At 35.8% G+C, this 25,777-nt stretch overlaps 1 protein-coding gene and 1 non-coding gene across 2 annotated transcripts in view; one reads left to right on the forward strand and one right to left on the reverse strand.

The window, feature by feature from the left end:
* The window catches only part of LOC149074466 (beta-1,4-glucuronyltransferase 1-like), a 65,210-nt gene that overhangs the window by 26,775 nt on the left and 12,658 nt on the right, over positions 1 to 25,777 (forward strand). The window contains exon 3 of the mRNA XM_089246951.1: positions 953 to 1,020. Within this exon, the coding sequence (XP_089103077.1) occupies positions 953 to 1,020 (68 nt within the window). The remainder of the gene's footprint in view (positions 1 to 952; positions 1,021 to 25,777) is intronic.
* TRNAS-GGA (transfer RNA serine (anticodon GGA)) lies at positions 25,575 to 25,648 on the reverse strand. Its single transcript has one exon. It is a non-coding gene; the product is annotated as a tRNA-Ser (tRNA).

Here is a 25,777-nt window from a genome sequence, read left to right on the forward strand (position 1 = left end):
ATAATTCAATCAGTTTTTTTAAAAAATAGAATATAGGCTTCAGGGGAATTCAGATATTCGCTCATAGATTACAGGAAGTGTTCCTCTTCCATGAGAGAAAACACTGATAGATACCATTGTGAGAGGCTCTTTATGGTTGCAGAAGTTGTGGTTTTAGGTCCTTTTTTTAAAATTATTTATTTCTTGCCATGTTCATGGAATAGTAGTAGCTTCCGAATTCTCTATAGCCGATCATGAGTGTTGACAAGAGTCGCGTCTTCCCACACGAACACCATCTTCCATCCACAGCAGGGGCCACCTGTTTCTCCAGATGCCCCTTGCCTTTAGCGTCTCTTCAGATAAAACAGGGGGTCCACAGTGGTTTAGACTTGCATCTTTTATGTGACAGCTGTATCCTTCTTTTCATTGGAGATAGCCACGCTAAAAAGTTCTCTGCTCTTCTATTCCTGAATACTATATTTTTGGTTATAAATATTAGAATTTGAATAAACAAACTCTGAATTTGAACTTCAAATTCTTTGGTAAAATCATTTTAGTGCGACAGAAATAAATATGTCCAATTGTGCCATTTGCTTATAAATTAATATACAAAGACTTCAGAACTTACTATAAAGTAAAATGTTTGATACCAAACTAAAAATTATTCTAAGAAATCACAGCCTGACTCTTGTGCCACACTTGCCCCAGTTGACTCTATGTTTTTCCTCACCTCATAGTTTTTTAGTCTATTCATATGAAATTTGCTGGGTTGTGAATTTTTAAATATTTTTATGTGACATTCATTTTCTTTTCTTCAGCCATCTCATTCAGCAGTTTGTCTGTTATGGCCTTCATATATGTATTTAGACATTTACTATTTTTCATTTACAATACCAAATATTTGTATAAATATACCAAATATTAAATATGGATGAACTTATCTAAATTTTTTTATTGTTTTTCTTGCTTTCAGTGGTTACAATGCAGGCTCTTTGGAAGAAAGCAGTAGTGCTTTTGGTTGTGATTATTGCTATACTACAGGTAAATCCTATTATTTTCAATATGATTTTAATTTTTTTTATTGTAAATTGTGAGACTGTCCGTAACAGCAAAAAAAAACTCTTAAAATTGAAAAAGGGCTTCATATTCATGATATTTGATATACAGGAAGAACTGCAAATAATCTGCCAAATGAAAGTGTATGATAGATGAGTGCAAGTGAAACATAAAACACCATAGCAATCATGTCCTATCTCTGTTTTCGAGTTATGGTGGAAAATGAATTATGGAAGAAAAATGTGTCAAGTCTGAAAAAACATGAATTTGGAGTTTCTGAAAGACCTACATGCAAACTAGAGATGTAAAATTCTCGAGAATATTCTCTGGAAAGACAACTATTATAAATAACTTAAGAATATTCTTATTATTCTCGATAGAAATATCCTGCAGAAGCACTACTATTATAAATTACTAGAGAATATTATTTTTGATAATTTTGATATATTACTAGAGAATAATTATTATTTTTGCTAAGAATATTCTCTAATGTTTAGAAACTATCTAAGTCTGAAAAAAAAACCAAATCTGTACAGTTTATGAAAGGGAGTACAAAACATGCAAATGGAGCCATTTTTAGAAAAGAGAAAAATCCTTCAACACGAGACCTGTGGAGCGGGTCAATTTGACCCTGACCAAACTTAGTTTTCATTTATCTCAAACTTAAACGTAGATGATGAAATTTCTTGACTTATCATGATACCATATGATTCATGAAAATTTTATTTTATTAGTAATGAAATTCATCCAAATACTGCTTCTACATCGACTTTTCATGATACCATATGATTCACGAAAATTTTATTTTATTAGTGATGAAATTGGTCCAGATGCTGCTTCTACATCGCTGGAGACCATGAAGACTTTCAAAAACACAAGGAAAGGTAGCAAAACACTTGATACAAAACAAGATATACTTATTGGGAACTGGATTGGCTATTTTGCCGGCAAAAATGGTTTTACAAAAAAAAATTTCACTCAACATGTATTATGTGTAACTGAGTGTTTGAGATCATTACAACAATCAACTTTCTAATGTTGTATTGTGAAGTAATCTGGTGAAAAATGCATGTACAAATAAATAGAGATACAGTCGATGCTTGTTATGATGACCCCACATTATAGCGTTCATTCCATTGCCTGTAGGATAAGTCCCTAATGTTTCCATATAACAATTATCCTATATTTTTCCTTTTGTACAATGACACTGCTGTCCGGGATGATCATGGGTGCTATAACAATATACAATTCTTTTCATTGATTTTTTAAAAATAATCCTAGACATAAATAAATGTAGTTTACATATATGTCATTTACAAGCTCCTGATTTTTGATCATCAATTCAGGAATTATCCTTTTAAATTAGTTATCAAAGCTAAAGGTAGGAAAAATTATGATTGTCTTCATAAAATATGTTTTAATAACTAATTATGGTGCTTCTAAAATAACAAAATAAATATTGAAGATACGTAAACAAATCAACGTGACTATAATCATCTATGTAGTGCAAGTGCTGTCAACTATAAACTGCATTCCGAACTAAGAATTTCACCTGTATCAATGATTTTTTGTTTTAGATTTTCTTTTGTATCTAATATTTTTTTTTCTTCTTGTCTACAAAATGGGAGATTTGAAGTGTAGTAATTGCAAAGACGAAGTGATTGACAAAAATGAATTTTTCTACTTCAAACAGTGTGAATTATATATACATCCAGTTTGTGCAGGTGTTAAGAAAGCTACATTCAGAAAAATGTCAAAAGCAAAGAAAACTGATTATACTTGTCCCAAATGTGTCATAGCAAATCAAGCAGAAGAGGAAAGAACCAGCAAAGAAAGTACATCGGACAGTCACTTCAGAAATTTTGACAACATGATAAGAGAACTGAAGCAAGAACCATGAAGGAAACAACACAAGAAATTATAGACACATAAAAACATCTGGAGAATGAGATACAAAATCCTATAAAAGCAATCAAATTCAATTCAGGGCATATGTTTGACATTGTAAAAAAAGTAGTGAGCGTGAAAGAAATTGTGGTACATTTAACAGAGGAAAACGAGGAAATGAAATTAGAGAATAAAAATTTGAAGACAGAACTTAAAGAACTGAAACAACGAATGAATGATATTGAAACAAATAGAAAAAAACAACAGAGATCAATTGAATTCTTGAAATGGAAAATGAAAATGTTGATTAAATACTTCAAAAAGAGAAAATAAATTTGGATATTCAACAAGAAACTGCAATAGAAAGTGCACACCGAGTTCCAACACAGAACAATAAGAAATCTAAGGTAATTATTGTAAGATTTCAAAGTGAAAGATCAAAAACCACACATCTGGATCCAGCAAGCTAGAGGACAAAACAGTTTAACAGCAAACCAAATCTATTCTAATTTCAAAGACAACAGAATTTATGTCAACGGAAATCTAACAATAGGAAACAAGAAGCTATTTTTAATGGTAAGACAATTTAAAAATACAAATGACTATAACTTTGCGTGGGTTAAAGAAGGAAAAATTTTCTTCTGAAAAGATGAAAAGTAAAGAATATTGAGAAATGTAACTGTTTGTGAGCCATTGACAAAAACTAAACAAGTTTGCTGCCAGGTAACATTGAAATGTGGAAACAAAACTGTTGATGTTTGCATGGACCCAACGTGCAGTAAATGTACTACTTTACCTCACAAACCAGCTCCGGTCATATATCACCATATGGCAATTTCCAACCTGAGTTCGGTGAGAAATGAAGGCTGCCATCTATCGGTGGTCATCTCAGGCTCAATAGGTAAAGAACCTGTTTTGGATGTTCTTTGCCCAGATTCAAACCCGTGGACCTTGATGCCAGGGTTCTATAAATGCTCACTTCCTACCCCATCCATGCCATTAAAAACATGCTTTGTATATCAAACCCCACTCTTATCCATATTTTCTAACCTCTAAGTACAAATACAAATACAAATACAATGCCACAACAGGCAAACTGCCCAACGAGGTGGCTGACTTAAGAACATCATGGATCCCCGAGCCCCTACCTACTACTGCTACACCCACACATGCACCCCCCCCCCGCGGAACCCCCCAACGAATCGGTACATGCGGGAATGTGCGTGTACGTGTAGTGCAACCTGACGTAAAGTTTGTTTCTGTGTAATGCTTGTTATGTGTAGTGCTGTCATCTGCCCCCAGTTTTACTAACTATGAGTGAACTGTTATGGTTGAATGATTTACCGTTGTAGGACTGTTGCTCTCTGTGGCGAGACTTTTTAACGGGGAGATCGGCTCGCATTTGCGCCTTGAAGTTGGGAACCACAGAAAACCAACTTCAGCCGACCACCACTGTGGGGTTCGAACCCGGATTCTCGCATCACGAGTCCGGCACTATAACCACTCGACCACCACAGCGGCATACAGGCCAGTACTTTATAAATACTTGTTATGTACTGTACAATAGCGTAAGCATAACTTTGTTTTGGGAGAAGGGAAGGAATTCAGTTTTTTTTATTAGATCCCAGTGTCTCATTTTTCACTGCAGAAATACACTATAATATTGGCTCCGACCCCCCCCCCCCATTCTCTAGCATATACCCATGATATTGTAAGTTTTAAAAATTTATTACAGAAAAAGGAAGTCCAAGAATAAAAATATTTTACATACTTTAAATGATAAATTTGGTAATGTATAACTTAATTGCAGGAAATATAAAATCATGTGAGTTTTAGAGAATGAATACTTAAATTTTAAACAAAATACTAAGTGAGAAAAAAAGTTTGGCATAATATCCAGAAAATTTAATTTTTCAGTATATTTCAGGCTGAAAAAATACCATCTTTTAATACAAAACGGCAACTGGGGCGAAAATTGCTGTAGTTAAGGGAGGTTGCTATGACTCCACTCAGTGCTTCACGCTACTAAGTGTGTCTCTGGTGTATTGGTTAGCGCACTTGTCCGGTATGCACGGGGATCCAGGTTCAATTCCCAGAGGACACAAATCGCTTTCCTTTCCAAATATTAGTTTCGGCATAACATCCAGAAAATTCAATTTCTGAGTATATTAGTATATTTCGGGCCGAAAAAATGCCATTTCTTAAAATGTGTTAATTATTCAAATTTATTTTACTGCTCATTGATAAATGATTAATTAAAAAGATAACACTCTTAAAACTCCTTGGCAAAGTAAATAATTCATCATTTTGTCACAGAGTTGTTATTTAACTAATGAATGGAGATACTGCAAAGGGGGGGAGCCGACTCATCTAATATACATATTTGCCAACTACAGTAGAACCTCGTTTATCTGAACATCAATTTTCGAACGACTTGGTCAACAGAATGCCTTTTCAACCTAAGTCATTTTCAGTTTTCTATAGTAAATGATGCTTAACAGTTGGTATTTTCTTGGAACTTGAATCCTCTTATCTCTCCACTTGATAGCTTCATTCTATTATACACAATAATCCACTTCCAAACAATTGTACCTGTGAGCTATTGATGTAAGTAGGGAAGGATCCAGGTACAGTTTATATAGTTAGCTGTCATGTTTTTTTTTTTTCTCCTGACAAATTCATCCTAACCTTATGGGTGTGCCTAATGCCTATGAGAGGGAGGAACGAGTCTTCTTGACAACAAAAAAGTTCTTATCACAGTTTTGCCGGGGGAGGGGGTGTCATTTATTGCTGAATTTAAATTTATTCCTTTGCGTTATCAAAATTTATTCAAAATCCCTTTTGAAATCAATTTTCCAAACTTTTCACTTTTCTGAACACCTTCCGGTTCCGATGTGTTCAGATAATCAAGGTTCTACTGTACTATGGAATTCCCTAGTTTCTACCGGTTTCTAATCTTCTGTCTCTTTCCGGATTTTTACCATAAAATACAGAACTGCAACAAATCGGGAAAAACTACGGAAGTCTGGTTTTTCTTAGAAACTTCTTTTATTCAAGGATTTCATAAAATTCCATTCTCCTATTGAGTACAAATTGATGCCATGCAAAGACAGCATCTCCAAAGAATAAATATCAAATTAATAAAAAACAGCCAATTGAATAAAAAGGTGCGGTTTACGCTAACATAACTTAAAAACTTATCATGGCCTAAAATTATTTTTGACAAATAAAAGAAAGTTTACATTTCATTCACAGATGGCGCTTCAAGAGGAAAAACTTGACATCTATATATGTAAAATTTACTTTCTATGTGTCTGCTCTCTATGCAATATTAAAATTTCGTACAAATCTATGCTAAATTTTGTATGTGTATCACACAGGCTCCAACTTAAGCAATGGGCTATTTTAAAAGTTTGTCAGATTTAAAAAAAGTGCCCGATAGTGTCAAAAACTGTCCAGCAACAATGACTTTTGGAATGTCTGTTTTGGTTACACCTGGGTTCCAAAGCAATTGTTTGTCACTTTCGTAATGCTCCCAGTATATGAAGAAAATCTGCGCAGTGCTAGGTATTACTGCTAGTTCTTTACTTACTATGCCTGGGATGACCACTGTTAGATGCCACCTTCATTTCCCACCCAACTCCATTGGTTGGAAATTGCCATATGGCAATATATGACCAGTGTTGGTGAGTGATAAAGTAGGTATTATTTCTAGTTTGATACAGAATGTCAGATTTACAATATTTTTCGAAAATGGAAAAAAATTGATTTGAATTTTAAATAAAGTCATATGAGAAAAAAAATTGGAGAAGGGGAGAAAGCAGTTCTTCCCCCTCCCCCAAATTGTTTTTTTTAAGTTTTTAAATAAATAAATAAATAAATAAATATATATATATATATATATATATATATATTTTTTTTTTTTTTTTTTTTTTTTGCAAAGAAAGTTTTTTTGGGAGGAAGGGTCCTTTCCCCTTCCCCCAGCAATGAACATTGCCACTATGGAGAGGCGTGGTTCCAAGATTGGCATGTTACGAATGTATATGCCTATATCTATCTCCACCTATATGATTTATCTAGTCCAGATAGTTGAGAGCCAGATAGTCGAAAGTCTACTGCATTCAACATTTCAGAAAATTATGGTAGGAAGAAAGAAATGGGTAAATGGTTTCAGAAAATCAAAAACACATTTAACGCTAGAACCGCGGAGTGGGTCAATTTCACCCAAATCAAACTTCGTTTCCATTTATCTCAAAAACTTGGGTGCAGATGTTGAAAAAATTTTGTGACTTTTCATGATGATATATGAATATTAATTCACAAAAATTTTATTATTTTCACATTTCGTGTTTCGGAGTTATAAGCACTTATACCTAGAACCGCGGTTTGGGTCATTTTGACCCAACGTACTATTCTATAGGAAAAAAGGGGTGTAGAATTTTCTTGGAAGTGGTTACCCTTTCTAAAACGTATTTCTAAATGAAGATAGTGAAGAATAAAGGTCTTTCAAGGTCAAAGCCAATTCATTTTTGTCAGAGCAGATTATTTTTTTTTCAATGGAGGAATGGCAAGTAGAGCTAAATATTTTTTTTTCCTTTGTAAACTTGAATACCTGGAATTCTGACTGGACTCAATAAAGATTTTGGGAGTGTAAAAGTTTAACTCTAGAAAAAACGTGTAGTTGAAATTTCTGTAGGCAAACGATGTCACAGAAAAATAATAAAATTCTGGCTTGCACCAAATACGTTTTGAATGGATTTCCAAATCTTGAGAAATATCAGTGTCCAATGAATCTGTCTCTTTCAGAGCACATAGTGATGCAACTGATCAAGCCATTTGAGAACAAGAGCAGAAATGCCTCAACCGACACCTTTTTTTTCACTGCACTGAAACTGGTTCAAATGCTAAAAGCCAAAAAATATGAGCTTAGTAGAGACGATGAGACGAAATCGAAGAGCAATATTATCTGACGCAATAAAGATAGTGAAACAACAGTTGTGTGGAACAATGATGCCACAATGGCAATTTATCAAGGAAAGAACGATGTAAGCTTTTCATTATTCAGCACGTTTCATCTGGCAGTGGATATTGGCAGTAGTAGCCCCAAAAAGCTTTCACACACAGAAACTATTTCACACTACAGTTCAAAACTGTAACAATCGTTGTTGTAGCGATCAAATGCCTAGAAAATGTTCGGTGAAGATGGCATCACAGACGTTTTCTACAACATCCTGGATCTCACTATAAAAAAATTCCAGTATTTTGTACAGAGCAGTACAGAAGGCCAGAACTATTTTTCGAAAGCAGTTCCTCGTTAATTTCCCATTTTTGGTATGAAACACCGTTTTTTCACAGTGTGAGTCAATTTGACCCAGTCCACGGTTCTAGGTATACCGAAAGTGCCGCGGTTCTAGTGTTAAGAGGATAGGTTGATGTGAGGTTCACAAAAATGAGTCCTGAGTCCTTTACTTGAATCTTCTTAGTCTAAATGAACCCTTAATGTCAAATGCCTCATTAGGAGCATCTTAAGACCCCTTTACACGTACACTTTTGCACGCATGATAGCTGTAAACAACTTCAGAACCGCCTTCAAGAGTGTGCGTGTAAAAGGCGAAAAAAGTGTGCAGTTAGGAGTGTGCGCTGTAACTGGTCATTCCAGCGTTCAATCGCAAACTCAAAATTGTACGTCTAACCGCAAACCCACCCTACGGGCAAAAATTGAGCAAATCCGTCGTCTCATACGTCGTCTTCCTTCATTATCGTTCTAAAAAAAGAGATGTATACAATGTAAATGATTTTTTTCAGCGATAATATTAATTGCAATTTTTTTTCAGTCTTTTGATGATTTTTCTTCCTTTTTCCAACAAATTGTTTTTTAACAGAAATAATAAATTAGTTTCAAGTGTCGTAATTACATTTATTAGGTTATTGTGATAATTTTCAAACTTTGATTTGGTTCCTTTATCTACAAACATTATTATATCAGATTTATAGATATGTTAAATTACTATTATTATTTTGATACCTTCACAAGCTTTCATTTACTCTCAGGGGGTGGGAAAAATTTAAAATAGTTTAACTAGGGGCTCTTAACCCATAAGTTCTATTTTTTTATTTTTAAAGAAAATAAATATTTTAAGAAAGATCAGTTTCAAAATTTGAAATTAACGATAGAAGTATGTGCATAAATCCATAATTAATGCAAAATAATGTGATAATTGATGAAAGAAATTATTCCAAAATTAATAAAAATCCAGAGGTGAAAAAATAAATAATTTCAGAATAGATGAAAGCCTTTCAATAATTTGGGACCCCTTTTTGATTTGGCATTTATTCCATTTCTGTTCACTCACCCATTAAGACGCCTACCACTGGCTACAGAAATTTAAAAAAAAAAACATTTTATTATTTATAAATTTATTCAATTCGCATATTTTTAAAATTGGAAATAGATCTGGGGAACACAAAATTCATGTTGATGTTTTTAAGTCGCTGCTAGAAAGGTTAAGAACATCTGATTTAAATTTGATAGTATAAATTTGACTTCAACACACTAGGAAAAAAACCTTTTAAAAGGGATTTAGGGTTGTGGAAAAAACTTCCATTATCTGAATGTCTGAAGGTTAACAATGATACTGTTTAACAATGATAACTAAAAACGTATTGCTATTTGCACTTTTAATTTTATTGCTGTCATAGCGTGACACACAACGGAATGTTTTACACGGGTAAGAATACGTGTATAGAGTTGTAAAAATTCGAAAAAAAAATTATGCTTCAATTTATTTTTTATTTTTTTATTGTTATGAACTGCTTATGCTCGGCAACATGAATTTGGTAGACTGAAATGATTTTTGGAAGATATAAATACAACCGAGAGAAATTTATCAAGAATTTCTTAAAAATATCTGAAGTAAAGCCTTAAAAAATAACACCATAATTTCAAAAAAGTGCAGTGAAACCTTGATATAATGATACTCAGCGGACCAAGAAAAAAATATTGTTGTAGAGAGATTATCGTTATATCGGGAGCAGCAGTTTAACATTAGAATATAGAAATTTCCAAACAAGATTTGAAGATATATCGTTGTAGAAGGATTTATCATTATATCGAGAATCGTTGTAGCGAGGTTTCAGTGTAATAATTTTGTAATGCTTTTTATCTATTTTTCTGGCTGGTAGTACTAAAAAAACATCAGCTACACAGTGAGTCAATAATTGATGGAAGAAAAAAAATCTGATTTTTTCTTGTTTTGATAAAATTATAATATTAATTAGTATATAAACAATTAAATTCAGAAAATGTAGTTAAGAGCTAATTACAGCAATTAAAGGCAAACGAACAAATGAAACTTGAATCGAAACAATAAAAATTTGAACTATCACAGAAATTTTATTTCTCAATTTCTTATCAATTACATAAAAAATTACCATAAATTTGTAACAGTAATTTCAATTAATAATTATTGAAATTATTTTTAAAAATGAATAGTCCACGTAGTAATAATAAGCTTTTGAAATCTGTTTTTTTTCTGCACACACGTCAGCCGATTTCGATCTGCCAGCAGAGAAAAAATTGGTCTGGAACGTGTAGTGTTGTGCTTCCCTGAAAGTCCAATGGTGTTGCGAGATACCCCCCCCCCCCCGCAACACCCCAATTGCAACACCATGGCTTAAATTCATTTCATTTCGAGCGGGAATTCTAAGAAAATTCTAATAGACCAATCGGATAGCACTATTCTGCAAGTATTGAATCAGGATGCTGCATTAGTATCTCACGCAGGCTCACAGCTTCATTCTGACCATGACGTTTGAAGTGAACATACTTTTTCCACTGAGCAACCGAGCGTTAAGATTTGGTATTCAACCCAAGTGGGAAACTGTCAGCGTGACTAGTGGTTATATTTTCCTCTGAAGACGGCACCCATTGGTGTTGAAATGCATTAGGACTTTTTATTTTCGTGTATTTGCCTTATTCGTTGGTGTCTTCTTAATAAGTACTAGCTCATTAACACTTACTCTAATTTTGGGGCATTTCGCGAGTACATCAAAGGCTTATACAGTAGGGTGGAACGAAAATTTTCTTTTTTCGAAATTGCCATTGTGATAGAATTTAAAATATGCCTTTATGTGAAGAAATACCATTCCTAATTTTTTTTCCCAAAAATTCCAACTTCTTGAGGTTCCTCATCGCCCCTGAAGTTTTACGCATGTGTGGAATTCTGTAACATGACGCCGTGGAGGAGGCTTTCCCATTCTCCTGAACATGTGATTCATTCAATGGCCTCGATGTTTTTCCCTTGTTTTCAGTATTCATTTGGAATCTTACCCCTTAACTGAGAGAGTGAATAGCAGTCAAAATGATGACCAGAAGCTTTTATTGTTCTGACATTTTAGGAAATCCTAAAGAGTGGGATTCTCGGGTCTCTCCCAGCTATGGTGATGTTAAGCTTTGTTATTTGTTGACTCAACGCAATATGAAGGCACAACAATCAAGAAAAGATCCAGCTATTGCAGACATTCTTGAAATTATCGTGCCAAAGATAGAAAATATTTGGAAAACTGCTTCAATTCCTATTGTTTTTCACCAATGGATATACAAAATTTTCAAAGACTTTTACTATAAATACAAGAATCTTCAGAAAAATATGAAAGCAAGGAAAGATTCTCAAACTTTCAAGTTGAACTTAAAATCTTTTCAGTGCGAAGCACGGAAGTTGTTCGACATTGCAGCATGCAAATGTGATTTTGAAGACTTTAAGTGTAACAAGATCAGAAAGGTCGCAAATTTATAGCGAGATTTCTTGCAAGATCAAAGAAGTACATGCAAGATGGCTATTGGTCGAGTAGATGTCCTAACAACAAAGAAATTGAAAACAAAGGAAAATGAAAATGGTATCCCGTTTGTGAAGTCATCTCAAGAAGAAACGGCGGAAACTAGTTTATCAACCACTGAAAACTCTTCTACATCCAACGATTCTGAGGAAAGTGATCTATATGAGCCAAAACACAGTTTACCGTTGAAATTAGGTTCTATTGATTCTATTTTGATTCTATCTATACCAAATTTTCTGTGTTACACACAAGCAGTTGAACGGTGTGTACGACTCATAACTGAAGCATCTCTTGCTGTATCAACAACCAAGAGTCGTGAAGGCTTCATTCAAGCCAGAATAAAATCAAGGAGTACTCTTCCATCGTTTGAAAAAAAAGCAGACTATTTTGCAAAAAAGTGAAATGTAATAACAGTGTGATAACAGAGGAAGCAATAGAGGCATTCTCCTGACACCTATATCATCAAACTGCTTTTTTTAATTTGGAACATGGTTATAGTTTTGTCCCCACCCCCAAAAAAGGGGTTATTTTCATCTCCTCCTATCAATCACTATATTCGGATTGCTTGAAAAATTCTCCTTTCAACTGCCATGATAGCTGCAAATAAGCAAATATGTTTGTCAGTTATAAATTATGTATGGAACTCTTATAACTTGTGAGTATTTCTCTGGGTTTATATATATGTTGCCGGCAAAGTATGAAATCCAGGCATTCTATAGACTGGTATAGACTTCTATAATCCAGGCATTCTATAGACTGGTATAGACTTCTATAATCCAGGCATTCTATAGAATGCCTAGTTGTTTCAGGCAAAGTATGAAATACCGGTTTTATTCTATACTTTGCCTAGGCATTCTATAGAATGCCTAAACACAATCCAGGCAAAGTATGAAATATCTTCTTCCACAAAACATCCACTGACAAAATTTTGATTAGATAATCCACACGATGCCAAATGCACCAAATAAAATAATCTCGATTACTGTTAAATTATAAATTTCAATACATTCTTGGTGGATAAGCCACATGATACGTTTATTTTCTCCAGAAAAATTTCCTTTTCGCTTTCGTGAGAAATGATCTCTTTAGGGGCAGTATAAAATATTACAATTCCATCAAATTAAAATTTCACAGAATTTTCGTCATTTTTTTCCGGAAACGTTTCCCTTTGGTTCTCGTGAAAAGGAATCTGTTGAGGGGCAGTATAAAATATTACAATTTCGTCAAATTAAAATTTCACAGAATTTTCGTCATTTTCCTCCTGAAACGTTTCCCTTTGGCTCTCGTGAAAAGGGATTTGTTGAGGGGTGGTATAAAATATTATAATTTCGTCAAATTAAAATTTCACAAAATTTTCGTCATTTTTTCCCCTGAAACGTTTTTGGCTTTCGTGAAAAGGGATCTGTTGAGGGGCGGTATAAAATATTACAATTCCGCCAATTTCACAAATTAAAATTTCACAGAATTTTCGTAATTTTTCTCCGAAAACATGCAATGCCCTGCGATGACTTCCATTGTTAGTGGTGTATAATCGCACCGTTTGATCCACGATGTCGACTCCTTATTTAGTTTCGTTATAGTAGGCAACTGTTTCTGGGGTCTTTTTCACGTTTTCGTTGAATGTTACATCAGTATGAAGTGAACTCGGAACTAGAACATTTTTTTTTTTTCCCCCCTAATCAGATGTCAGCATGATATCAGTTCCTGTTTTGAATACTCTTGACAAGTATAGATCCTGTGTTCCTGTTTTTGCAGTTGGAGGTACCTCACGACGGTCTTTTCGAAGGGTCTCAACCAAGCTTGTCGATTTCGAAAATGAACATAATCTCAGTGATGTAAAGTAATTATCTGTTGTTATGTTTCAACGTTCTCTTAGGGATCATTCAAGTATTGCATCAGCATCAGGGGGGGGAGGGGTTTCGGATTTGCTGACTTTTGATTTCAAGGGGGGGGAGAGGGGTTTGAAGGTTGCTTACGTCATCAATCACCCCTTTCTGAAGATATGAAATATTCTAAGCTGCTGACGAAATTTTGCTGACGGGCGGTGGTCAAAAATGGCTAAAAATTTGCTTACGTAATACTTGAACGGCCCCTAAGTGTATTCATCTCACACACATATTTGTCATGTTTTTGTTCTTTCTTTTGTAACGAGATCCACACGTATTCCCGATACCATATATGATCTGTCTAGGGAATTATTGTGTCAGTAAACACACACCTCCATCCCCGAGCCGGGATTCGAACCCAGACCTGCACAGTTAGATGTCAGCTCCCTAACCACTCGACTGCCAGGCACGCGCGCGGAAAACGTTTCACGTTCATTTGAAGGTTTTCCGCTTTTATTTCGTTCTTCAACGTTTTATGTCGTTGAATAAAATTTAACCTACTGCAATTTACATTAATGTTTGGCTTTCTCACCATTAGCGTTTCTCTAGGGATTTTTGCAATAGTTGCCAAATTTGCTTACATTTGGCGCCATTTATGGTTATAATTGCCGATGTCCCATATTTTCCCGTGTTTGGAATCCCGCTTCCCCATATTTTTCTCGAAATAGGGTCAGCCTACATGTGCAAGAAAAATTTTCACAATCTATACAGAAATTAAGTGAATTTGTTGGATAGAGATGACATTTTCCAAAGATTTGAGATTTGAGTCAGTGTTAGAATATATGTTATGGTCTCATGAATGAAATATTTCAACATAAAAATATACAGGAATGAACTGCGACCGAAGCCAAACATGGTATAAATGTGAGAGTCATATAAATGGGGGTTCCACTGTATCCCAACGTAGGGGGAAGTTAATAGAAAGGAAGAAAGAGAATCGAATCATAAGGTATGTGTGCGTGATTGCATGGTCGCAGACCCCCCTTTAGTGAAGGTCAAGGCACCAGGGATTCCCTGTACCGAAAGTCGATTTCCACGACTGCTCCCCCATACAAACCAAAAAATGTTAGTTATAATTTGTAATCGAAAAATTGGGGCAATAAATTACAATTTAACAGCACTAAGTGTGTCATTCATGCAACGACAGCAAATGAAGGTAATCCCATTAACCCCTTGTAAGATACTCAGACTTCCTGGGGGTCCTCTGACCACAGGTTACAAAACACTCTGCTGCACAATGGATCCCGTTTATAACGTTTTTATGTATTTATTTATTTTTTAAAAACTAATGGGAAAAAAAACATTTTAAACGTGTGAAAATGGTTTAACCGGGAAATATAGATGAGCATTAATGAAAGATGGTCCTATGGTGGGATGGTTATTGATGAAAATGTAGAATAGAAGGTGTTACAATCAAGGTGCCTATTCCGCAGACGGTGTGCTATTAGGAGCACCTAAGCAGACAAAACAAGTGCTCACAGATAAAGGAGCCGATAGCAGGGAGGAAAAAAAGAAAGAAGCTGCTTCCACACAGAAATTCACCTAAATTAGCTTTGGTAAGCTGCGTGTGTCACTACAAGTGCATTTCGTGTGCTGTGCAGTTCACCAGTCTGTCTCATTCGTAAATTCATATTTTTATAGTCTTTAATTTATCAGTTTGTTTTAATTGATTATAAACTTTGCCCTTTTGTACTGATTTGGCCTATACTGTGCTCTTCAGAAATGGCAGACGAAAATGAACAAGTGCAGGAATCATCTATCGAATCGCGGAATCGAACCACGGATTTGGACGTAATGAAACGACGGTTTTACTAGGATTTAGTCGAGTCTCGAGAGAACGGTGCTAAAAACTATGTTTTTCTCACCGATGCTCACTACGACAGATAAGTGAGTGAAGTTGAAAAGGCGAAGAACGCCATTGAAAAAGAACCTAGAGATTATTGGTTATTGAATCGATATGATATTATGATCGTAGGGAAAAGGAACAAGCTAATTTTTCCCATAAAAGAAGGAGACAGTGCAATAAAGTTTTACTCACCTGACTCAGAATTATTTCATGTATTACATGAAACCGATCTGAGTATTGGTCACGGAGGGCGAGATCGGATGATCCATGAACTCTCGGCGAAATACAAGAACATTACGAGAAATGACATCAAGCTCTTCATAAATCTCTGTGAGCCATGCCAAAAGAAACAAAAAGGGTGCAAGAAAGGAGTTGTTGTAAAACCGATGCATTCCGATTTCAATTCACGTTGTCAAGTGGACCTGATAGATTTTCAGTCGCAACCCGACAGAGAGTTCAAGTTTATCATGGTTTACCAAGACCACCTGACTAAATTTGTTGTGCTGAAAAGCTTGAAATCGAAGACAGAAGAAGAGATTGCATTGAACCTAATAGATATCTTCACATTACTAGGTGCATCATCAATTCTGCAGTCAGATAACGGCAGAGAGTTTGCTAATAGTATTGTGACAAACTTGAAAAAAACCTGGCCGGCATTGAAAATTGTGCATGGAAAGCCACACCATTCACAAAGTCAGGGCAGTGTGGAAAGAGCAAACCAAGATGTAGAAAATATGTTGTGTACATGGATGCAGGACCAAGAAACGAATCAATGGAGTGAAGGACTACCATTTGTACAACTCATGAAAAATAGGGCTTATCATTCAGGGATTAGGCAGTCACCTTATGAAGCACTCTTTGGCTGCAAAGTCAGAGTGGGTCTATCGAACTCTCTAATACCACAAGGTATTTTGGAAAGCGTCCACACAGAGGAGCAACTTGAAGAAGTAGCAGCTGATGTTCATGTATTTGATAACCAAAACACAGAATGTGAAAATGAGAATGTGACAGATGAGAGGGGGGAAAGTCGAGTTGAAGATGTACCAATGGGAGCAATTATGTGCGGCGTCTGTTCAAAGGAAGCAAGGGGTGCCCATACGTGCATAAAATGTGAAAGGAATGTTCATGTCATATGCAGTAAAAGCATAGGGACTGGTGAAAATGAGGTAACAGAAGGGTATGGGGCTAAAATTTTGTGCATTCTCTGCATCAATTCTGAGAACTTAATTAAGCACAAAGTAGACTCTCAAATGAACTTAGAAAAACAAACAAAAAAGATGAAAATGTGTTCGGATGAAAAGTTTCCACCTGCCTCTGTAGGTGCGACGGTGAGAGTACAAATTCCCAATGTGGACAAGGGACGTGGTTATTCCCGAAACATCTTAGCCATTGTAATGGACATACCAGGAGATGGATTCTACCAAATGGGAACATCTGAAGGAGTTCTGAAACAATTGTATGCTAGATCCCAATTTACGATTTGCCCAAAAACGTTACTAAAAATTGAAGATGTACCAACAGGTGTAATACTGCTTCGTTCTGTTGCTATACTGCAGTCGACAGGAAATGGCCAAGGATATATACGATGCATGTGTAAAGCAAAGTGTTTAAGCCAGAAATGTTTGTGTGTGAAAAAAAAAAATTAAATGCCACAGCAGCCTTACTTGTTGCAACAAGTAAAAAGTAAATCAGAAGGTATTTTTTTTGCATATCAATTTTCTTTTTATCATAACTTCACTTCCCTTTTAGCGGTCATTGCAAATTTTCTGATATACTTAAATTGCAATTTGATTTATTTTCACACAATTCTATAAATTAATTTATATTTCTTCTAATAAATTAAGTTATGAAATACTCTCTTTTATTTTCTTATTTAAAGTGTGCCCATAAATTAAAAAAAAAATCTTATTGGAGTCGAAATGAGACTGCATTCACTGTTTGAATTTCATACTTATTTTTGATGCATTGACATCAAAGTGACATGTTTACCCCTTAATAAGACGATATTTCAAAATTAAATTTCCTATTTAATTTGCATACGTCTTGCTATATATAATGGAGGAGAGACCAAATAAATAAAAATGTTTCTCTGCTTCTCACAATTAATCGTGTTCATACAACTATAAGAGTAAACGGCGAAACCCCTCAATACAAAGTAGATTTTAAGATAGTTGTGTTCAGGGCCGCAACTAGGTGCTCGGTCACCCGGGGCAAGTGCGCATCTTGGCGCCTCCTTGTAATGTTGAAGGAGAGGTTTGAGAATAAAATTTGCACCCCCTCTGGTCCAGCGCCCAAGGCTTGCTCCCCCGTAGTTGCGACCCTGTTCGTGTTATCATAAATGTGATAAATCCGGTGATAATGATTACTCACCGAACCATTTGGTAAGTTTGACAAATTTTGCGATTTTATCACATTTTCCGATGATTATGTACAGTTCCCAGCTCGTATTGGTAAATATGACAAATCATCAATGAATCATTCCCATTTACCGCATATTTTGTACTAACGGCAGTCTAGGATTGATGGATGATGTTGATTATAAATAAAAATGTTGATAAACGTGGAGAGCTAACATCACAAGGCTGATAACAATTTATACGTGCGACAAGTATATAAATACATATGACAACTAATACATGTGTAACTCATATTCAACTTAATATTTAGGGCAAATTATGTTTAGTGCACCCATCACGTACGTCCAATACTAATTAATGATAGAATTTAAGAGATATTTCCACTTGATTTCTTCCATAACCATATTTATTATTTTATTCGAGATTTATGCACAATCACTAAGGCTGGTCTGATTAATCAGGTCGGTTAATTGATCAGTTGCTAATCGCAGTTAAAAAATTAATTTGAGTAATCGACTCGATCATAATTTGATTAAAATTTTTGTTAATACTTTATAATTTAACTTGATAAATTTGACTAAACCAGTTAGCTGTCATTAATTCATTAATTATGTTTTTATACATAACACTAGGGGGCCTGCCGCTCTTTGGCGGCCAACCCCCCCCCCCCCCTCCTTTTCTTCACAACATATCTTGTTTATTTCGTCCCATTTCATCAGCGTGCTATGGAAAGGGACATGTGAAAGCACCAGCTTACTGAAGAAGCGAATTTTACAATGATAAAGCAACAAAAAACAAATGTGATTAGTTAAGTACTCCCAGAAAACTTGCCCATGGGGGGTCCCCAGACTCCAATTCGCTGAATTTTAGTGAGGCCCAGACTGGATTTATCTCGGGCTACCGATGTGTTGCAAATTTTACAATGTTAAACAACAAAAATCCATGAGATTCATCCGGGGATACCCGAAATGGAACCTCTCAACGTTTCCATGGGGCCCCGACCTGAAGGCTTGTCGAACATTTCCCTGTGAGGGATCACGAAAATTTTTCATTTTTATCAATTTTACAACGAATAAAATCCAGGGCCCCACATCCAATAGCGGGGACCCAATACGCAAATTTTTAGTGAGGGACCCAGACTGGATTTATTTCGGGCTTTCGCTGTGTAAATTCTACAATGTTAAACAGAAAAGAATGAGATTCATCCAGGGCCCCCAAAATGAAACCTGTAAACATGGGGTCCTCGACTTGGAAGCTTGTCGGTCATCCCCCGCTGCGAGTGCAATGAAAAATTTTCATTTGTATTCATTTCACCAACGAATAAAATCCAGGCCCCCTCAATTACCCGTGACCGAATTCGTAAATTTTATGGGGGCCTCCCAGGCTGGATATATCTTGGGCTTCCACTATTGCAAATTTTTCAATGTTAAGCAGCAAGAAAACAACGAGATCTATCAAGGGCCCCTGGAAATGAAACCTTTTAACTTCCCCATGAAGGTATACGTGCAATCCTCCCCGGGTACGTCGACCCTGTGTGTTGGGAGGACTGATGTTATATGTATATTATACATATACATACCTCTCAGCATGACCCCCACAAGGGCAGGGCTGACAGGGGCCGGAACGATTCTTACTTTAATTTTTCACACTATAAATTAACCTCAGAAGGGCCCTAGTTTAGGGGCTCCCACCTATTCCAGCCTAGGGGCCCTGCTGTAGAATGTGGGATCCTCTCGTTACATGCACGTATTTTGGTCCCGATGGGTCAAATGGGTCCCGATATATGCTAGAGTCAAATGAAAACTCGACCTAAAATCGTAACAGATTTCCGTCACTTAAAAAACGTCACCCACTTCCGTAACATAAAATCATCACTAATTTCGGTTGCATAGAAACAGGCCCTGTTCGAGTTTTTGATTTTATATTATAGAGTAGATTCATTAGTGACCATGTTTACAAATATTTGAATCAATATTATTTGATCTAATTTTTCAACATGGGGAAATACAAACCGATTCAACAAGAACTGGGAATGATTTCCATTTCAAATTGAGTGTCATGGAAGTTTTTAGAAGACAAGGCCAAAATTTATTGTCTCCACTGTTAACAGTGCTTTTCTTTTCCAGCAAACATCAACGATCCTACCCTACCTTACTTCAGCGTATCCTGCGTGAAATGAGGAAGGTAGGGTCGTGTCTCCAGTTTTTTGGAGATGGTGCATGCTTGCCCGGTATGCAAGAGAGAATGGGTTCGAGTCCCAGCGGAAACCAGATGATTCATCCCAAGTTCACTACAGCATAATGCCTAGGAAATATACGTTTCCTTGATATCGTGACTGAACTTGATCTCTATCAGCTACCCTTCTCCACCAGCACCATTTGACGGAAATTTCATAGAAAAAAACTAACAGTATGAAAATCTAAATTTGTTTCGAAATCAGTGGCCTAAAGTAACTGATTGAAAAACAAATGACAAGATAAAGGTTAAGAAATTCCAGGATATGGCTGGTGTGCAGGGCCGTAACTAGGGTTTTGCCGATTGGGGCAAATATGATTCGGCCTCCTGGGCAACCATTATTTTACAGCTCTAATAACTTTAAAATTTTATAATTTTATAACGGTGTTCTTTGTTCCAACCTGAAATTGCCATCCCCCCCCCCTACATTTTACTGGCCCCCTTACCCGCCCTCTTCCCCGTTACGGCCCTCGACAAGTTGGTTCATATTAATCAAATAGCTTCAATCGGCTGGCCAAAATTTCTTAATCTGTTTCTGTTGTAGGCCTATTTGTTTATGTCCATGAAGAAGATATGTGCATGTAGAATGAATAGAATATATTAATACTACACAGTTAATGATATTACGTTAGTACGTTTGCAATGAATTATTAGCATTTGAAAATATTCAATTAAAATTTGATTAATTGATTAATATTGTTTTATTAACCAGCTGAAAATTTTAACCGATTCCCAGCCTTCGCAATCACCATTGAAAGTATTTAATGTGTAACTAAATTTATCAAACCTATCAAGGCAATTGGTAAATATGCACAATAACCGACAACTATGGTTAATTACTGATTTACGAAATGCGAAGTTACAATAAGATTATTCATTTCGTCATTTATAATAGCGAGTTCCCAAGAGCTGCAGTTTATCAAGTGAGAACTACGTGAAATTGTAATTTGAAGGAAATCTAATAATTTATACCTTCCCGAGACCCAGAGGTTACCGTTCCCGGGAAAAATCAAAGAAACAGTGTGAAATTTGAATCTGAGTAAAATATAATATTTTATATACCGCCCCTCAATAGATTCCTTCTCCCGAGAGCCAGAGGTTAACGTTCCCGGGAAAAGTCGAATAAACACTGAAAAAATTAATCTGGAGAAATCTAATATTTTATATAGCGCCCCTCAACAGATCCCTTCTCCCGAGAGCCAGAGGTTAACGGTCATTGAAAAAATCAAGGAAAATGAAATTTCATATTTAATACCGCCTCTTCAACAAATCTGTACTCATGAGAGACACGGAAACATTTTCTGAAGAAAATAAACGTATCATGTGGCTTATCCACCAAGAATGTATTGAAATTTATAATTTAACAGTAATCAAGATTATTTTATTTGGCGCATTTGGCATCGTGTGGATTATCTAATCAAAATTTTGTCAGTGGATGTTTTGTGGAAGAAGATATTTCGTACTTTGCCTGGATTGTGTTTAGGCATTCTATAGAATGACTAGGCATTCTATAGAATGCCAAGTGTACAAGAGTGAGTTCGCCACTGGTGTACGTGCCTGTCCTTTTGTACAGTAGTGGTCACTGTAACCGGTGCTTTCTGGTTCTTACCGTGTCTGTACAAAGGACCAAAAGGACAAAGGTACAAATTATAGAATGCCTAGGCAAAGTATAAAATAAAACCGGTATTTCATACTTTGCCTGAAATGACCAGGCATTGTTCTATAGAATGCCTGGATTTCATACTTTGCTGGTAACATATATATACAGGGTGATTATAAAAAAACTATCCTGACATATGGACCCCTAACTATCATACCATTCACAGAAACTGAATGAAATTTTGGCATAAGGTATTTTGATGTATGTGCTCAAGAATGATATGGAAAACAACAGTGTCACTCTAACAGTTATGGTTACAGTGAGAAAATTTCGAAAATATCAAATGGCAACACCAAGTTTTTTGTATTGGAATGTGATCCCCATTGTGAAAAACCCTAAATAGCGTTTCAACGGCAACTGTAGCATGAAAATCACCGGCGGTAGATAGGCTAAAAGTGAGGACAACCAATAAGGACAGAGAAGCAGCATAAAATGAAGCATTTTATTGTGTTTCACAAATTTTCCACATGACCTTGTGGAGGACTAATCAGGCTGGGATCTCAGCCCGGTGTGACGAATGAAACGAACATTAATGCTCTGGTGCACGGCAAAGTCCTTTTTACTTTTTCCTTGCCTAGCTCCGGGGATTTTCGTGCTACAGGTGCCATTCCAACACTATTTAGTGTTTTTCAGTATGGAGATCGCATTCCAATACAAAAAACTTGTTGTTGCCATTTGATATTTTCGAAATTTTCTCGCTGTAACCGTAACTGTTAGAGTGACACTTGTTTTCCATATCATTCTTGAGCGCATACCTCAAAATACCTTATGCTAAAATTTCATTCAGTTTCTGTGAATGCTATGATAGTTAGGGGCCCATATGTCGGGATAGTTTTTTTATAATCACCCTGTATATATTCAGTTTTGCCCCATGTACTGAATAACTTTTAAATTCTAACTAAATAATAACTTTTAAATTCTAACTAAATAATAACTTTTAAATTCTAACTAAATAATAACTTTTAAATTCTAACTAAATAATAACTTTTAAATTCTAACTAAATAATAACTTTTAAATTCTAACTAAATAATAACTTTTAAATTCTAACTAAATAATAACTTTTAAATTCTAACTAAATAATAACTTTTAAATTCTAACTAAATAATAACTTTTAAATTCTAACTAAATAATAACTTTTAAATTCTAACTAAATAATAACTTTTAAATTCTAACTAAATAATAACTTTTAAATTCTAACTAAATAATAACTTTTAAATTCTAACTAAATAATAACTTTTAAATTCTAACTAAATAATAACTTTTAAAATTAAAAAAAGGCATCTTTTGAATACTAAAGCAACATCAATTTCCAAAAAAAGTGAAAAAACACCCTTTTTCATTCCACCCTATTATACAGATATTGTTGAGGCCAAAAGCTTTTCTGACAAACATTGTTTGGAACAAGAATTGTTATAGAAATCACAAAAGTACAGTAGGACCTCGATTATCCTAGAGTGGATTATCCGGAGTTCAAAAATTACAAAACTACGGAAGGTGTGAAAGAGAACCGAGCATGAAGTTATTGCTCAGACAACTTAGGGAGTTGCTGAGATATAATTTGATGATGCTGATTGGAACGAATGGAAAGAATGGGAACAGAGTATTATTATTGAAGTTATTATTATGAATATATTATGATCAGAGATCACTCTTTCCCTAAGTGGGCAATATCGCTCCTTGTTGGGCGATGAGAGAAAAAAAATTTCAGGAGGTGGACCAAAAAGTTTGAGAAACTGGAGTGTTACCCACCTCCTTCTCGTTGAAAGGCACACTAGTGAAACAGGAAATTCTTTTTTTCATCCCGTGATTTTCCAATCTAGCAATCAGATGCGGAGAATTTTTGGTGCCAATATCAATTTTCTAGTCGCCATGATGGGCTGGAGCCTGGGATTTGTCAATCTCTGGCATATAGGGACATAGTTTGTATCCTCCTCGAAAATCCTTGGGAAAAAAAGTTAATTTTCAAGTGTTTAAAATCCCTTAAAAAATCATTGCAGTCCTTGAAAAACATTATAATAATTTTCAAGTGTTTTTTTACGTGAATTTCTTCCATCAATTTTTGTCTTACCCCCCCCCCCCCACAAGCTAAACTACATTCTGCTGAGATGAACACGAGCGGAGCAACAACTATGAGTTACGGCAGTGTTTCTCAAAGTGTGCATTGTGGCTCCTAGGGGCCTAGCTATTGTCAGGGGCAAGACCGTAACTAGGATTTTTGCCGCCTCCACCATTTTAAAATTTGATGTTATAATGGTGTTCTTTGTTTCCACCTGAAATTTGCCGCCCCTTAAATTTTGCTGCCTGGGGTAGTTGCCCCGCTGCCCCCTCTAGTTCCGGCCCTGGCCAGGGGCATCGCGACAAGCTGGAGATATTGATTTGTGTATGCTTATTTATTTTTTGGAGTGGTTCTTTTATAAGTAAAAATATCTACCAAACTATTCTGGAGAGCTGCAGATGAACCATGAATTGGCAAGACTGGGCCGCTGGTAACAAAATGCTGAGAACCACTGAGTAATAGGACAATGTTCAAAACAATATATGATCAAACATACCTGAGGTATTTCTCAACTATGAAAGGTGTTACCTAAAATCTGACAGAAAAACACTGCACTTAAGATTTTGCTACGAAATTATTTCAAACTGTTAAATTTATGAATGTCAGTTGCATACAGGGCCACAACTAGATGCTTCGTCGGCCGGGGCAAGCAGGCATTTTGACGCCCTTTGTAATGTTGAAGGAGAGGTTAAAGGGTGAAATTGGCTCAGTCTATAGTCCAGCAGCACCAGACCCACTGCTCCCCACTAGTTGCGGTCCTGCTAAAATTTTCTATATTTTTCTTAAAACTCTTCCAGTTTTTCTGCAGTAGCGCTAATTGTTCTTTATTTTCTGTGGTTCCCAACTTCAAGGCGCAAATGCGAGCTGATCTCCCCGTTAAAAAGTCTCTCCACAGAGAGCAACAGTCCTACAAACAGTACAAATATTCAGTCACTACATATCACTCACTTTACTTCTGAGATATAGATGGCAGCACTGAAAAATCATACACAACACTAGATACGCACTCAGACTGTTAGGTACACGCACTTACACTTCTGGCACAACTCACTAGGTAGTAAATTGCCTCTGGCAATAGACCTGAGTTGTGCTCGGTTTGAAAAAAAAAAAAACGCTAATTGTTCTGCACGTACGTTAGAGATTTCAGCATATTCTGTTTGGGGATTGTAAGAAACATTAGAATTAAGTATCATTGTAAATAATCATTGAAAATTTATTTTATTGTAGCAATATACTAAGGAAATTATTTAACTATACCCAAAATGAGAAGGGACCAACAGCGAGACACGTTTTGGAACTGTATAAAGTTCCTTCTTGAGTAGCAAAGAAAACTTAAAAGATAAATATTTAGGATAAGCATCATTTTGACTGTCTTGAACAGCGAGTAACTCCCGGTATAAGGAGTATTTATCTTTTAATTTTTCTTTGCTACTGAAGTAACTCTTTCAGTTCTGAAACGCGTCTAGCTGCTGTTCGCTTCTCATTTTGGGTATAGTTACGTTGTTTCCCTCTAGAATATTGTCTCACCCAAAAGGTGTTTCATTTCTATTTATTGCAGTATTTCGAAAGAATTCATAATTATTGCAAGTAACATCAGAATTCAGTATCATCTTTATACAGGGTGTCCTGTAAGTGCTAATGCGGCCTTTATCTCATCAACCATCCATTGTAGAGGGAACAATTCTATACAAGGATGACGTCACTCTCTGCTACCATACGAAGGTTTTAACAACTGGCTGTTGCGAAGATATATTTCGGAAAGAGAGAAAATTCAACTGCCCCTGCAGGGAATCGAACCCACGTCCTTTCACTTTCCGGGTGAACGCCCTAGACCACTAGACTACAGAGGCACAGAATCTCTCAATATTTCCTTGGAGCTAATATGGACCGTCCATGTACGGTCCCTTTCATTGTACACGAGCTCCAAGGAAATATTGAGAGATTATGTGTCTCTGTAGTCTAGTGGTCTAGGGCGTTCA

This window comes from Pholcus phalangioides, unplaced genomic scaffold (assembly GCF_987345545.1).
Source record: "Pholcus phalangioides strain wild (caught in Gottingen) unplaced genomic scaffold, Ppha-v1.0 ptg000017l_1, whole genome shotgun sequence".
Classification (NCBI taxonomy): domain Eukaryota; kingdom Metazoa; phylum Arthropoda; class Arachnida; order Araneae; family Pholcidae; genus Pholcus; species Pholcus phalangioides.